This window comes from Gymnodraco acuticeps, unplaced genomic scaffold (assembly GCF_902827175.1).
Source record: "Gymnodraco acuticeps unplaced genomic scaffold, fGymAcu1.1, whole genome shotgun sequence".
In the NCBI taxonomy this organism is placed as follows: Eukaryota; Metazoa; Chordata; class Actinopteri; order Perciformes; family Bathydraconidae; genus Gymnodraco; species Gymnodraco acuticeps.
In genome coordinates, this window is record NW_022989748.1 from 1,012,423 (window position 1) to 1,029,530 (window position 17,108).

At 42.7% G+C, this 17,108-nt stretch overlaps 2 protein-coding genes across 2 annotated transcripts in view; one reads left to right on the forward strand and one right to left on the reverse strand.

The window, feature by feature from the left end:
* Positions 1–17,108, forward strand: part of pcxb (pyruvate carboxylase b) — a 344,298-nt gene that overhangs the window by 191,846 nt on the left and 135,344 nt on the right.
* Positions 8,586–17,108, reverse strand: part of LOC117551877 (leucine-rich repeat and fibronectin type-III domain-containing protein 4) — a 34,391-nt gene continuing 25,868 nt past the window's right edge. Inside the window, 2 exon segments of the mRNA XM_034224986.1 lie at positions 8,586–11,325; positions 11,327–11,969. Of these exon segments, the coding sequence (XP_034080877.1) occupies positions 10,600–11,325; positions 11,327–11,969 (1,369 nt within the window). The 3' untranslated portion in view covers positions 8,586–10,599.

Here is a 17,108-nt window from a genome sequence, read left to right on the forward strand (position 1 = left end):
TGTGTGTGTTGTGTGTGTGTGTGTGTTCATGACAATGGAGAGCAACAGAAGTGGGATTACTCTATTTTTTTTTATCCCACCTCTCTTTGTTTGTCGTGCCTTCGGTTGCTCAAACACTGCTGTGTTTAAGGGCTTAATTCCCTCTGGAGCTTCCCATTTCAAATCTTTGTGATGTTTTGGGTAAATATCCACCAGCTGTCTTTTGCTAAAGGTAAAAATAAAATCACTCGCATAAGAAGTCTTTCTAAAAAACATGAACATCTTTCAGTGGAGGTGATGCACTGTGTTGTCGCTTTTCCACAGATTAGTGCATGCCGTGCATCTGTTTTCACTTACAGAATAGATATTTCATTCTCCATGCCTTGTACAAAAGGCGCTGATTACACCTCACCTGCAAGTGAACCTTGCATAGATCTTTCCAGACGAATCACTTATTGTTCATGTATGTGACTGACCTGTGTGCTTGCAATAATATCGGGGTCTTCCTCACATGCAATAACGATGTAACATGATTTAATGATTCATTGTTGCATTGCCACTGACTTCAGGAGTGGACAAATTGTAGTCGGAGGCTGCTGCCATTTTCTCTAAACCTCAAACCAGTGATCTGAAAATTGGTGTTGAATATATTTGGAGTGCACTCAAATTGTGATGAATGACTTGCTAAAATCCAATCTTTTTTAAATAGGTAGGTGTTTCACAGGGGCAAATGGATATTTGTTGATAGAATGCTGCGCTGCATGTTTTCAGAGAGAGGAAGTGCAGAAGCAAACACTTTCTCTCCCTCTCAGTGGCATTACTGCAACCTTTCCTCTTTGCACAGATTCATATTATGCATTAGGTCTTTATATTTGTTATCCTAAGTAGTATTTTTCTTCACATAGAAAATGGTTTTCTATGGAAAGTTGTGGTGTACATTTGTGTTAGAGTGCTACGATCAGTGCTGAGCAATCTGAATTGATCATAATGTATTTTCTCTTGCAGCACATGTTTGCCTGTGCTTGCAAGCTTTGGGACATTATTGCAGCCTCGTATTCTCAATGATTGACACTTGAAGCTAAGCTGCGGCTTAAGATGCAACAGGTGACAATATGCTTCCCATATATCTTCAGATTTACAGCCTTCACCTCGAGAGACGTTATGATGCCTATTTAACCCACTTATTTTACTTAGTTAGAAAAAAGCAATTGCCTTTTACCCTCAAACATAAGCAATGTTGCTTTACTGTAGAATGCCTATTGTATAGTTTTTTCTCAGAGTGCAAAACAGATGCATTTAAACAAATGCTTGAATGCTACTTGCAGAAGTTGGGTTATATTTTAGATCTTATTATTGCTAGCCGTTAAAACAAACATTTTTAACTGCCTCAAATGTTTGCTTTGCCCCAGAGAACACCTTGAATAGTTATACACTTCCACTAAACCTCAAATGAAAAGAAAAAACAACAAACATTTTTTTTAAACATTTCAACCAAGTCTTCCACAGGCAAAAATAAAGCGATGCAAAAAAGATTTCCGGTTTTCATACAATCACACTCATAATGAAACATGGTCCCATTTGGTTAATAAACATTGTATTTCCTTCCATAAACCAGTAATACAGATGTATTGTTTTTTCTGTCCAGCATTTAGCAGCCCGAAGAAAAACAACACTCTTAGGTCCGAAATATCCACCAGCAGAATATAAATATGTCATAATAATAATCTCCCACAGCATTTGGCCTTTAGGCATGGCTGGATAAGGAGCATCGTTCAGCACTTAGTCCCAATTATGGCTCAGCTGAGATTCCCAATGGTTGTAAAGCTGTGTTTCTGAAGCGGAGTGCACAAAAACCAAATTCATTCCTCACAGCTTCTGAACGTCTCCGGGAACCTGAGCTTTCATCTATGATTGGGTCCCAGTTGAATCATAAGCAGTAGAGCCGGGGGCAAAGTTGTTAGACCAACAGCTGGATCATATTTTGCAGCTGAATTATGTAGTATGACAATCATCTGTTCCCTCTGCAAGGAAAGAGGGGAAGTAGTGAGCGGTTTGTTGAAACAGTAATGTGGCTGTAAGTATAACTAATTGGGCGTAGGTATTTGGGAGATTTACATAAAACCCTATCAGGTTTTTAGTGAGGGTAAATGGTGTTGGTTTTGATGGGTTTAAGCCTCCCTAATTGAGCAGCCACTAAACGCAAATGTAATCTGCTTGTATTTATTACCCTAGCAAAGGAAACACCTTAGGGATGCTAAGCACAAGGCAGGTAGTTATTGACATATTGTCCCTTTCTTCTTGTTTACTCTAGATCTGTCTTTGACATCTATGTTTGTCATTCTCTTACTTTTTCTCACTAGTCTTTTCTCTTCTTCTTTCTATTGTTGTCGTCTCCTGTTGCTGAAAAGCCTGAGAGAGGACGCCCCACTGTATCTGCCTCTCATTCTTTGCTGCTGTCTTTTCACACACACCAAGATCTCCTACTGTCACCCGCTCAGAAAAGAAACCGTACAACATCACAAGATGAGAAGAGCTCCAAAGTTTCCCTCACCACATGGTGGACTGAAAGAGAGAATGAGGAGGGAGAATGATGAAAAGAGGGCAGGAAGCTCCTTGTTCTTGGGAATAAGTGGAGAAGGGTGGACAGGGGGCGGGATGTTCTGAGAGGTTCTGATGAGCAGGAGAAGCCCAACTGAGAAGTAAGTCAAAAGAGGAAAAAAGGCGAAATCACAACTTGTACAACATATGAGAAATGAAGAGATGTCAGGAATAAAATAGGATAGGGGAAAAATAGATCATACTGAAAAAGAAGAATAGAAGAACTCAAGAAAGTTGAGTGATGGAGGCGTGAAAACAGAAGACACTGTGGAGAAGCACAGAACTCGAGATCAAGTTTTCTAAGAGAAACTGTCAGCAGAGTGATATACGCTCCAAGATCCAAATTACGTTGAACGACAGAAGTTGGCAAAGGTGAGAAAGATCGAGGAAGGGTGCCGGAGGAAACGGCGGCAAACAGTCATAGGACCATCGAGAGCAAAGGAGTGAGAGACTAAGAGAGTGAAATGAGGAATGGCTCAGAAGTTGGATGAATTACAAGATGGAGAGAATTTAAGAGTCCAAGAGGGCAGCGTATCACAGAATGAGACTACAGGCAACATGCACACCTTTGTAGGGATGCAGCTGAGATTAGAATCAAGTGCATATTAAGGTAAACTGATCCAGTAATGTGGCATTCTGTACTCTTTGTTAGAAATAGATCACACAAAGAGGAACATAACCATACAGCATTATGTCTTCAAATCAGCTTGTAGTTATAGTTAGGTGGAGCTGTGTTTTTTGAACTGGATAAAGCATCTGACACCGTTAATCCTCTAGGATTCTCATCAAAGCTGTCCAAACTTTAACTGTCATGAAGCACACTGAAATGGGTATGGTCTTATTCATCTGGTTGCTCTCAATGTGTCCTCATGAATAATAAAAAGCTACTGGCTCGATGTTCATGAAACTCGGTGTATGTGCACAAAAAGAACAGTTATTCAGCCGTGTGAAATCATCCCACGTGGCTGAAATGTTAAATAATGTGGTGGAACTGCCATGGTCAGCGGTCCCGATTCCTTGTTAATCAATACCTAGGTTAGGAGGATAAGGGGATGCTAATACTGCTGGAGGGCTTCTGCTTCTATTGGGATACAAAACACATAATGGTGCAGGGTACAGTAGATAAAGGCTTGAGCACAAAAGTGTATTATTTTTCTCTTTTGTAAGCAAACTAACTTACAATAAACCAATGATCGTGCCTTTTAAACTAATGCAAAATATTCATATAAATTAGACATGGAAAAAAAGAAAGAGGGTGGAGGGATATTCATAATCATTGTCGCTCAATAACATTTTATTTTACTCAACATCTGAATGAGAGGTGGGCTGAAAAGAGAGTGTGTGAGGACCAGTGTGAAGGAGAGCTGCTGAATAGAACACATCTTCTTTTCAGCATGAAAACACACTATTAAGTTTCTACCTTAGGGTCTTTGCATCAAATCCAAGCTTTATACACATTGAACCTTTTTTATCATGGAGTGAATGTGAATGACTTCACTAATGACACTCTCACCTGGATTCATGCCTCACATGGATTAGTTTCTGCATGTACTCATGAAGGTAGTTGAACCCTATAAGGACAGCAAGACTCCAGGAAAGCAAACACATTTTAAAATGCAGCTGCCGAGCCAGAGAAATGAAACGGGAATGGAGGTGGAGGCAGGAGTGGGGAGGAAAGGATGAAATAAACCCAAAGAAGGAAATCAACTGGGACAAGGTCAGAGGGGTAAAGATAAAGTACCAACACATATTTTGGTGAAGCAATACAAGTGGAGAGAAGAATTTGAATATGAAAGTATGAGAAGGGAAGCACTGATTTTATAACAAATCGTGAGAGAGAGAGACTAAGAGACTTTAACATAAAGAACAGGAAAATAACCATGGATAAAGAGAAGAAGCCTAGCATTCTTTACAGGAGTGTGACACAAAGGATATGTTCTTACAGTCACTAAAGCACAACACACTGAATGAAGACTGAGAGTGACTTTGAGATTGAAGGAGCGCGAGGCAGCAAAGAGGTCAGGGAGAGGTAGAGATAAGAGTGAATGCAGCGAACAGATGACTGAATGAGAAGTCAGTGGAGGTGAAGGAGAGAGCAAATTAGATGGAGCTAAATTAAAGAAAGAAATGGAGGAGGAGACAAATAGACAATTATGCGTCAGCCTTGAAGAAGCTCTGAGTCGAGCTTAATTTCTCCTCCTTTGTCCTCCATCTTTTCTTCCACGTCTTTTCACATCTGTTCCTTTGAAGGTGCTCTGCGTAGCATGTCATTATCAAATGAATTCTGCTACCTTGGCGTAATGAAACATGCTATCGCTGACACTTTGCTGTTGCTAGTGCTCCTGTTTATTTTTATAATAGTTCTCTAAACACTTGCTCAATATGAGCGTTCGGTAGAAATGAACCTTCATTTCTCCTGAATACTTGAATTGCTTTTACTGTCTGGGTGGTTGTATATGTTTTAAGATGGTGGTATGTAATTTAAAGTATCCTGTCAAAATGGTGGCATTACCATCATTATTTCACATGTCCAACGAAAGAGGTGCACAATGAGTCATGCTAATGCAGGGACACAAGACCAGTCGACAACTAAATAGATATAGGTATAAATGGTAATTACTCACAAATCTATTGTCTGCAATTCAGGAACATGGCAGAAAACCTTGGCAGTACATTTAAACGACGGGTAAAATGACTCAACTGTGGTGTACTCGTATAAAGGTGTAAATAATAAAAAAATAATAATTTTAGAACAGAAGCTCAGATGAAACATAGCCCAAAGATTCAAATTAACTTGTTTTTAAACCCTTTTAGAAATAAATACAACACTTCCTCTTTGTAGCGTCCATGTTGTTTCCACTTAAACACAACAAAGTTAGACTAATGACTTCCTAACTCGGGAAATCGTAAGATTCGAGCAACACGTGATTTCTTGTCACTAAATAACATCGTCACCATGCCGTGTATATTCTCATTAATTCATATAAAACCTTCTTTTTTTTTTAAACCGTGAGATTATTTCTTTTATAGTATTGCTAGCTTCTCTTCTCAGAATACTTTTGTCCATGAAAGTCACAATGTCTGCACCTCGACAAAGTTACAGAAGGTTGAGTCATGTTTTTAAGAAACTCCGGGTGATCTCTCAGACCTCAGGACTCTTCAGTTGTTTTGTATTTTGTAATGCTTTAAGGAAAAACATCAAACTCTCAGACTGCACATGTGACACAGCTGCAGTAACCATGGCGATGGCATTGGTTTGTCATATTTGATGTGATGGTCTACATTTTTGTTTGTGCTGCAGAGCTTGCACTGATTTAAACTGTTTCATCGGTATGATGCAGAACTGGTCCGACTGGTTTCTATTGCTCCAGACACTGAGTGTGTGTGTGCAGCCTGACTCAGCAGTTACTCAGCACACTGCAGGGAAATGCATCATATCTTCATCATAACTGCAAATGTCAGAGGAAGTTTGGCTACGGGCAGCCATGGCCTTTCAAGACACACACAGGCACTCGAACAACACTCACTGCCACAAGGTTATCTCACTGTGTGTGTGTGTGTGTGTGTGTGTGTGTGTGTGTGTGTGTGTGTGTGTGTGTGTGTGTGTGTGTGTGTGTGTGTGTGTGTGTGTGTGTGTGTGTGTGTGTGTGTGTGTGTGTGTGTGTGTGTGTGTGTGTGTGTGTGTGTGTGTGTGTGTGTGTGTGTGTGTGTGTGTGTGTGTGTGTGTGTGTGTGTGTGTGTGTGTGTGTGTGTGTGTGTGTGTGTGTGTGTGTGTGTGTGTGTGTGTGTGTGTGTGTGTGTGTGTGTGTGTGTGTGTGTGTGCCTTTACCAGGTGCGCATGTGTGTGTTTGTTTCTCAGCATTTTTTAATTAGTCAAATTGGGCCAGGGTTTCGCCTTGGGCACAGAAAGCAGAGGGAGGGGTGGTGCTCTGCGCTGTGTTGTGCCTGCCCGTCACGTATGAGTGCACTCACACACACGCAGGCAGGCACACACACACGCAGGCAGGCACACACACACACACACACACACACACACACACACACACACACACACACACACACACACACACACACACACACACACACACACACACACACACAGGCAGGCACACACACTGTGACTCTTTCTTTCTCAAAGGTACACAGACTCACTCGTGCTTTTAATGCAGCCACTTATAAGTTTCAAATCAAATTGTCCTCTAACCCGATGTCCTGACGTGCACGCATGCACACACAGACACACACATACACAAACCCTTACTCTCTCTCTCTTCTTTATTTCTCCCGGTGTCACTGTTGATGGCATCAAATTAAGACACTGTCTACCACTCGGGGATGTGTAAAGCTCAAGAGGCAAGAGATCTTATTAACCCTTTTTGCACATTAATCAACTCACACACATGCACACACATGCACACACACCCACCTGTTACCCCCCCCCCCCCCCTTCCCCCCCCCTCGTCTCATTTGACCCTTTTGTGGTTAAATTATCTTTTTTCTTCCCGGTAATAAATTGTGGCAAAGTACTTACGTGACAAAAATAACACCAACTCACACACAGAACGAGCACATTCAGCCGCAAACACACACACGAAAAAAGCCAAACGCAATGACCTTCGTTCCATTCTCTCCCTTTCTCATCATCATCTATTTGTCCATCTCTAGGTCTGTCAGCACTCCCCCCCCCCCCCCCCCCCTCCCCTCTCTGTATTTCTCTCTACATCTTCCACACTCCCTTTTAGGCTTTTAGCAGTGTCTGCAAAGGGCTTAATAGAAACTGAAAACACAGTAGAGGATAGGTATAGATGGACAGAATGATATTTAGGGACATTTGTGAGACACAGATGTGAGGCTTTATTTTGCATAAGCATTGCTTTTGATATTTAAATGAAACGATCATCTCTAATGCTGATACTGCTGATCCTTCTGGGAATGAGCATCAGTGTGCAGCTTAGAGCAGCATTCAACCACATTTTAGCCTTATGTTTTTGAATCCATACAACTCCCAGTGGAAGTATTCTGGGTACATCTACTGGGATGGGAACTAGAGGCAAACCCTTCACATCAAGGTGGATTATATTTCCGGAGAAGCCTGGGGAATGTTTAGGATTCCCAGTTAGAGATAGATGACAGGGATAACGTATGCATTATTCAATGTTTTCCTTTACTAGTTCATGTTTTATATACTGGTGTCTCTCCTCCTGCTCATCTTTATTTGTAGAAGTTCAATCAACCCTGTTTAGTTGCAGATAAGCCTTTTGTTTTGCTGCTAAATTAGTATTTAACTCAGCTGCAGGGAGCAGCAAAAGGCTCTTGTAATGTTTTACATTAGAAACCAGTGCGCATAGTTGGTAATAACAAAGCATCAGAATGGCAATGCATTAGCCTGACAGCTTTTTTTTATTTTTTATTTCTCAAACTGTTTGTTGTCACTTCAACATCATTTCCTATTCTGTGTGTCATATCAAACCGGTTCTGTTTTTAGTCTTATTTACTCATGTCTTTTTGTCTTTTTAAATGCATTACCACCTGTTCCCGGGACTATTGATCTCCCTCTATTCCTCGGTTTGACTCTCTTTTAAGAATTGTTTTTATCATTGTCTCGTGCTGTTTTTAATTACCTCGAGAAGGTTTACTTCACCCTTATCTGCAAATCAAGTCCACCGACTGACAGGTAAACAGCTTCATTTTTTCCACTCAGACATGCATGCGCTAAAGCTTCTTTGACTCAGACGATTGCCTTAAGCTTAAAAGATTTCCATCTGACTCATCTTAGCATTTCTCTCCAAACCCAAATCATTTTCCTTCATCTATATCCAAGTCACTAACATATGTATCATTTAAATAACACCTTATTGTCTTCAAATCTGAGTTAGAAACATGTTAAGGCACTAAACAGTGTCAGGCGTACTGTAAATTATGTTTCACACATACATGTACAGTAAGTACATGTGTAAACACACACACATAACACACGTTGCTGTCTTGTGTTAAAGAGTCCATCTCTGTTCCATACATGTAATTTTTATTTATATCAAGTCCAGAGAACAATATTGACTTTGGCAAAATGAAATAAAAACAGAAAGGAAACAACAGTAATGGTTAAAAGTAATTATTATCATTAATGCAGTTGGCTCTGTTTTATAGGCATCTGTTTCTGTGTGTGTGTTTGTCTTTTGGTGTATGTGTAGTTTTTGTATCTTGTGCTTCTTCCATATCTGTTTTGGTCTTTCTCTGCCTAGTTATGTTGAAAATGTTTTAGTTCTAGTGATGAAGACTTTTTGTCTAAAACCAAAAATCACACATTTTATATTTGATCCTAACATCATTCCCCAGAAAACTTTGAAAAACAGAAACACATGGTGCGACAAGTAACATCATTTTATATATATACTATATATATGTACTCTTCTCTCTCTGGTAGATGTTTTTAAGAGTCTCTGTGGTCTGTGCCGTCGGATCAGTCGTCCCATATAAGTTTAACAAAGTCTTGAAGGAGAGTTTATATCGTCATTGGCTTCCATTCTGTCATATATTTTTTTTGTCTGCTTCTTCCTGAAAACATTCACTTTATGGATTTAAATTGAATCCATGTGGCACAAAAGAGTCTGAAGTCACAAAAAATTAATTTGTAAATCCCCCTTTAGCGTTTCTGACCATGCTACATTGCTGGAAATAGTGATTTATTCTGGTTTGGGTGAAAATGATTTTTAAACATTTCACTCTTACTTCACTTTGGGTGGACCACAGCTAATGTTAAAAATGTATTCCATTCACGACATGTCCAGAAAGCGCTAAACCTCATGAAACACAAATGGAGTCTGATTGAATAGAATGCCCCTTACAAACATTCATATAATGTGCGCACACTAACTCAGACACACACACACGCACACACACACCCAGAGACACAGACACACACACACACACACATCCTATCCCTGATCCAGCAATGCATGCACATGTATGCATCCATGAGCCTTGTTCATAGGTTTTGGTCCATTATCATCCGGCAATATGATCTGGTCTTTCAGAAACGCGCACACGTTCCATCATGCCCCCGTCTGCTCCATTTTGTAATCCATATCGACTCCATTGTAATCCCAATGTCTTTCTTTTAATAATGTCTGTACTGCACTCGCTCTTTCCAGCCAGTATCGATTGATCATGTCCAATGCGCCCGGCTCTGTATTTATGCTCCCATAATCCACAGGCACGGCCAGCCAAAATCATTGTCCGGCCACAGAGGACACATAAAAGTCACATTCATCGTGTTTTGGAAAAAGAGTTTTCAAAATGGCCGTCAGCAATAGAGTCCAAAACAAGATAACAAAGCGGGGACGTGTCATCCAAATCTTTTTTACCGTTGTAATTTGTCAGCCAGGTGAACTACCGGTGTTATTGTTGATCCGGTGTAAACCCTGGTGGTGTGTGGGGGGGGGGGGCGAGGCCCTGGAGAGTTGAAGTGTTAGCAGGAGTCTGCTTCTATTAGTGTACAGGCTTTACTGAGATCCTCACGCCATCTCTGCTGAATAACCTTTGTTCTGTTGCTCTTTTGATGTGTTCCCCTTTAGGATTATGCCTCTCCCTGTGACTACACTCTGTCTGTTCTTACACCTGTCACTCTTTGTCTAGAGTTTTGTTTTTGTGTTCTTCCTTTCTTTTCTATTTTGTATCGTTCAATTTTTCACTGCCTACAGTTTTTAAAGGCCATGGTAAAGCACTTTCTTCTACTTTCCCCCTTTTCATGTCATACTGTATGTCTCCCCAAACATATTTTTCCACCTCTTACGGTCAGGTGTAAAGAGCCTTGAATCTTCACCTTTTTTATTTACTTCCCCTCAAGGAGCTTCACAAATACACCTCTGAATTTCACTCTAAACTCACCACCTTGCTGCACTCATCTCTCCTGTCCTGCTCCCTCAATGTCTCCCATGACTCGACCTCTTTGCCCTCTTTAAATGAAACTCTCTCACCGACCCTTTATCCCTCCTAACTTCTTTTATTACATTCCCAAACGCCCTACACAACACTTTCCTCAAGTTCTTCAGCACTCCTTCCGTCCTTCCCCGTTAGCCTCCCCCTGTCTTTGATCGCTTTCCCGGCAGTGATCCCAGTGTTAGAGTTGGAGTTTGTGGTGTTGTAAGCGTGGATATACCCCCTCTGGAACTCGCAGTGCGCTCCGTAGCCCACGCCGCTCTCCTCGTCGCTGGTCGTCGAGGAAGTCGTGCTTGTCGTTGAGCCGCACTGCACAAGCATCCCATGGAGAGACTGGCTCCGCCGCGTCCATATCACGCTCAGACGCTTGGCATAATTACCAGCAACATAGCGCTTGGCAACTGTCGCGGCTGCATCAGCAGTTGCTAGGGCGACAGAGGAGCCCATGTCCAGCGAGTGCCGCCGTTTGCTGACGGTCCCGCAGGCGGGGCTTAGCGGGGACAGAGGACTCTGGTAAGCCTGCGAGGAGTTCCATTTGTCCCGGCTGCGGGAACTCATTCTCCAGTCCAACAGATCTGAGTCTCCCAGGGGGGCCGCCAGAGAGAAACTGGCCCGAGTGGTGAGTTCTCGCTCCAGACGGGGCCTTGGGCGGTCCCTCGAGTGGGACAGTCGGGGCAGGGTGGAGGAAGGGGAATAGTACAGGGGAGTTCTGTCACTTTCCGGCGTGTATGGCGGCGCCTTGTCCAGCTTTCTTTGCCTGACCACCAATGCCATCTCACTTGCCCCTGTTGTCGTGGAAACTACCCCCCCCGGCTGAAAGAAACTGCTCCAGGTTGACTTTCGGCTTTGGCCTGGGCTTTGGAGGGGGTTTTGGCACCAGAGAGGAAGCAGCATCAGCCTCTTCCTTCTCTTTCTCTTTCTCCTTCTCCTTCTCCTTCTCCTTCTCCTTCTCCTTCTCCTTCTCCTTCTCCTTGTCCTTCTCCTTGTCCTTCTCCCCTCCTCTCTTGGACGGCAGCCCATTGGGCAGGACCACCATCATCACGTCCCCAGATCCATTCGATTGGTAGCACCCACCACTGTTTCCCCCTTTGTCCCCGCTCCCTCCACCCTGACAGCAGGCCCCTCCCCCCGCCTCTGTGTTCCCACTGTGACATATCATGTGGTCGCCATGATTGCAAACGCGGTGGCGAACCATGAGCGCGACGGTAAACACGAGCAGGGTGACGACAACCACACCGCCAACCAATATGGTGAGCGTCCCGCCCAGGAAATGGGCATGTAGAGAACGGCATGCTGGGTAGACATCCTTAGTGGAGAACGTGGCGCAGCCCAGGACTTTTGTCGCCGCTAGTGATGTGATTGTGTCATCGAAAATGGCCAGCACACACAGGTTATAGTCCGCACCGGAAACCAAGTTCTTCAACAGGAAGCGATCACTGGTCGATGGTAGGATTCTAAAGAGGGACAAAAGAGAAGGAAAAGTAGAGGTCAGTTAAATAAACACGCCTGCTGTGCACAGGATGTGGAGGGAATTGTAAAATATCCGCAGCCTCGCCTGAATATTCGGACTATTGTGGAACCAAGGAGAAAGGGCTGAGCATTGGAAAAGAAGCAGAGGAAAGGAGGGGTGAAAGGATGGCTTGAAACAGGCGCAGGAGTGGATACTGCAGGAGGGGAAGAGAGGCAAAATGAGGCTATTGATGGAGAGCGAGCCTTGGGAACATGAAAAGAGAACTCTGTCTGCTCATTTGCTGTGTGTGTGTGTGTGTGTGTGTGTGTGTGTGTGTGTGTGTGTGTGTGTGTGTGTGTGTGTGTGTGTGTGTGTGTGTGTGTGTGTGTGTGTGTGTGTGTGTGTGTGTGTGTGTGTGTGTGTGTGTGTGTGTGTGTGTGTGTGTGTGTGTGTGTGTGTGTGTGTGTGTGTGTGTGTGTGTGTGTGTGTGTGTGTGTGTGTGTGTGTGTGTGTGTGTGTGTGTGTGTGTGTGTGTGTTTCTGTCTGTGTGTGTGTGTGTGTATGTTTCTGTCTGTGTGTGTGTTTCTGTCTCTGTCTGTGTGTGTGTGTGTTTCTGTCTGTGTCTGTGTGTGTGTGTTTCTGTGTGTGTGTGTGTGTGTGTTTCTGTCTCTGTCTGTGTGTGTGTGTGTGTGTGTTTCTGTCTCTGTCTGTGTCTGTGCCTGACTCCCTGCAAGAAGAAAACGTTGGGCCATTTTGTAGGACCTCACAATTAAAAACAAAAAAGAAGCCATTTTAGGTTTACCAGTCAGGGCTGGGATTACAGTGAAGCTTGGACATTATAGGACACAAATGTTTTGTCATCACAAGGCATCAATGTGTTTGTGTTTTACTGCAAATGTGCTCCTGCTTGTGCCTGTTATGAGCGAGTGCATGCGTGGGATAATAAAGAGAGAAGTGATTCGCATGTGTTCTCATTGTAAGTGTTTGAGCAGCCGTTAACACCAACAAACAGGGGAGAGGTGAACAATAGAGAGATGGAGAGGGGGGGGACAATAAAGAAGTGGTGATGAGGCTATTATGTAAGTTGTATGTGCTTGTCTCAGTGCCTCTGTGTTTGTATTTAGGACCCACCAGAATAAAATGTGAGTTGTTTCATGTCAGTGGGCGTATGTGACATGGTTAGGGTGGAGTGTGTGTGGGAGACTGTAGCACTGCTCGAGTGTCTGTCGCTGATGGGGAGGACTTTGCCCTCTGACGTCCAACCCTCTCGTGTGGGCAAGTGTGTGTTTGTGCCGCTACCATGAATATTTTTTCAGAAGTTTCCTTTTTTCCTTTCCCTCTTTATTTGTTGTTCTCCGACTCCCTCTCTTTCTCCGCCTCTTCTCAGCACATCAGAGGGCCTATTTGTATCGTCTGTTGCAAACCAGTGCAGCTCCCTTCCGTCTTGAGCTGCATCCTTTAAATGCCATCTAGTGTGACTGAGACACCAGGAGAGCCACTGCAGAAGCTCCCTAACCGTAGTCTGTTTTAAAATGCATTTAAATAGAGAGACCAAGGACGAAAACAGCTCGGCCTACTTCTTAGTTTTCCTTTAGTGTTCAACTGGGTGTCATTTAGCTGCTAGTAATACAAGTGAAATCAGTCTGAGAATTCTCACAGACAGTTATATCAGCGTTACAGGAATAATTGGATTAGGTGTCTTTAATTAATGCTAAATTAGCTGGGAAGCAAAAGAGGCAGCCTGCTCAATGCAAGCCAGGGGGCAGAACTATGAATCTGGGTAGCATTACAGCTACGTAAGAATATTGAACACTGATATTTACCGTCTTCTCAAGGCTTGAAAGTGAACAGAATGAGAATGTTCTGAACAGACGCCCAGGATATCAACTTTTGCACAGGTATAATTTAGGATTAAAAGTGTGTTTGTTTTTATTTGTTTCAAAGAACAGCGTGTTGCAAACTCTGTTTTGCTGCCTTAGCAATTCTCCCGGAGTGATTGGAATAGCAAGCGCTGGCACAGGGATGCCTCCAAACTCCTCAATTCTAGCAGATTCTGAGTGAGCTCTGTTTTCATGACCAGACCGCTTCCTTGGATCGACGCCCCAGAATATCTCTTATTTTAGAAGAACAAACACTGACGTGAAACCCGCCCCGTTGAATCACTGCAGACTCCAAATTAAACTGCTAGAAACGCTGGTAACCATTCTTACTCTTGAAATAGTTTCCTTCAATTTACTTCAAGATGTCATGCAGCTCTGTGAAATGATGGACACTGACTGCATTTGCCTAAAACTTCAGAGTAATAATGAAATTGGGGGGGAAATAAGCAAAATGAAGGTTTTGAGTATGGCTTTGATATGCATCTTAAGTCATGCAATAAAACCAAAGTATTATAACTAAAATATGGGCAATCATTCACACAGGAGGGATATATTGAATTGCAAAGTCCACTAGTACTTACACAGTAGGTGCGCAATCAGATATCCCACATGAAATATGCAATAAGCAACACTTATAACCTCTGTTTCTGAATAAGAGGACGTGGTTATATTACAGTCTTATGAAAGGGGCCTGAGAAATATCACAGTGGTGTCGGTTAATCCGCACTAGGGAGTGGTGTACTCAGCTGAGGGCTGGTTCCTGCAACATTAAAAGGGTTTTGATTCTTAGCCGTGTTGATGCGCACTGGTTCCTCGTGCCCTTTCCTTTCCTATCTTTACCCCGGTCGCACACTGTCTCGGTTTGATTAATATTGCAGATGTACTGTTGCATGCTTTATTGGACTGTAAAAAACTGAAAGAGAAACTGCATTGCCAAAGTCTTATACAAGTTACATTTGTGCTGAATCCCTTTCCACTTCCTGATAATATGGTTGTGGTATGAATGGATTTATCTATATGCGTGAAATCGAACTGTTCAATTGGTTCTCCATTGTGTGACCATGACTCACACGCACCTTGAGAAGAGCCTAGAGTCGTTTTGCTAATCCTGTCATTCACTACCCCTTCCTTTATTCCCTCAATCCCTTCCTCTATCCCTCTTTTCAGCTCCTTTCCCTGGATCCATCCTCCTTATTCTCCTTCAATCCATCCTTTATAAACAGATTTCCTTCTTTTCTCTGATCAGTCCCTCACCCTTATCTCTGCACATCCTGTGCCCTTTTCATCGCCCATCCTGTCATTCCCTAAATCTGCAGCAGTGCATTCCTTTTCTCTTCCATTCCTGACCTTTTTCTCTGCACCTTTTATATCATTTGACTTCAGTTCCTCTGCACCTCATCTTTCTCTCTCTTTATTTTACGTCCTCTGTATATCTGCAGCCAATCAGATCTCCTCTCTGCAAATCCTTCTGTTATTCTCACCGGGCTCTATCTGACCCCCAAAGCCTCTCCTCTTTTTATTTGCAGTCACTGTTCTGTATCTCTATTAGCCACAGTTATAACCGTGTACCATTATTTAGCATCGAAGGTCACTCCTACTCTCCTCTCCACCGTCTCCTCTTAAGCTGCTCCTCCTCTCCTCTCTTCCTTTATCCCTGTCAACTCTCCAACATCTTATGTCCCCCCCCCCCCTCTTTGTATATCGCCACTCTCCTCCTCCGCTGCACCACCTCTCCCTCCAATATGAGATCAAGAATCACCTCTCTTGTTGTTTTTGCGGAAGAAAAGGAAACTCACTGAAATATACATGCAAGGCCAGATTCGCCAACACATGCGTCTTTGATATGCTTTCTCTCCACCGCTCAATGCATAATACATTTCTAACCATATATACAGCCCTGTTGTCACTCGCAAACATTGTGGGCGTATGCAATTATAATCACCTTAATCCTCATTGCGGTGAGACCAATATATGTTCACGACCATAAAGTGCACCCATCAGAACTCGGAGCGCTGCTGTGAAATGAAATGAATAGATTGAGCAGTTATGTTAAAGAGGCAGGGGTGTTGTTCTCATTACCACCCCTGTATTTGCTGACATTGGCAATGTTCTCTGTCACCTAACATGCCACGTCTATCTCTGTGCTTCTAATTACCCTGCATAGGCACACACACACACACACACACACACACACACACACACACACACACACACACACACACACACACACACATGCAGGGAGAGAGTGAGTGACGGAGACAAGGGAGTGCTTTGTTCAGGCTGGTGACACAGAAACGAGTAATTATTAGCACCCGGGAGAGAGGGAAGGAAAATAAAGGAGTGGTATAATCCTGTCCCCTCTTCCCTCATCCTTCTCTTCTTCCTCATGTTCTCTACTATATGCATCTGCTGCTGTGATACAAGACAGGATTGGGCACAGAACGACAGATGAGAAGGAGAGAGAAAGAAAGAAGAACAACAACAAAGCAATTATCTCCTCCTCTAGCTGACATCTACACTGACCTCATTTCCTTTTCTCTCCATGTCATGTCTTTTTGTACCCTTTCTTCCTAGTTTTGGTCTTGATTCGTTGGACTGTTTACTGTCTCTGTTGCTGTCTTCGCACATTCTCTCTGATCTCTTCTCCTGCTTTCCTTCATCTGTCTTTCTGTCTATCTTTTCTTTTCAACCACCCTTTTCTCTCATGTCTTTTTAGCTTTCCTTAATTCTCACTCTGCGTTTCCTCATTTGGCCTCATTTCCCCGCTCAGCCAGTTGTTTTCTCCCTGATTCCCGCTTTTCACCGCCTCCTTATTCTCCATTATTCCTCTTGTCTGTTTAGCAACAGCATAACATATGGTATGAATCTCAATGTCTTACTCTCTTCTGTCTACTGACCTTACTATATAGTATGATTTGTCAGACTATGCCCACTCATATGCAGGGTTGGGAGGATCACTTTAAAAATGTAATCCTTTACAATTACTAGTTACTGGAAAAAGTATGTAATTATTGACCTAATTTAAGTATCACAATATATTGTGACCTGGTTACTTTCTATTACTTTTGGTTTACCTCAACATCAAATGCAATGCAAATAAATAAAAGATACAATAAATAATAATGAGATGTTTTACTTAGTTGTATTATGCAAGAGAGCAGAACAATGTTACCTACATGTAAGAAAATAAAAAAATGTTATTTAGTATCAAAAACCTGTCCTCCTGATATTCAGGCTAAACCTACAGAATAGTAGAGCTTACA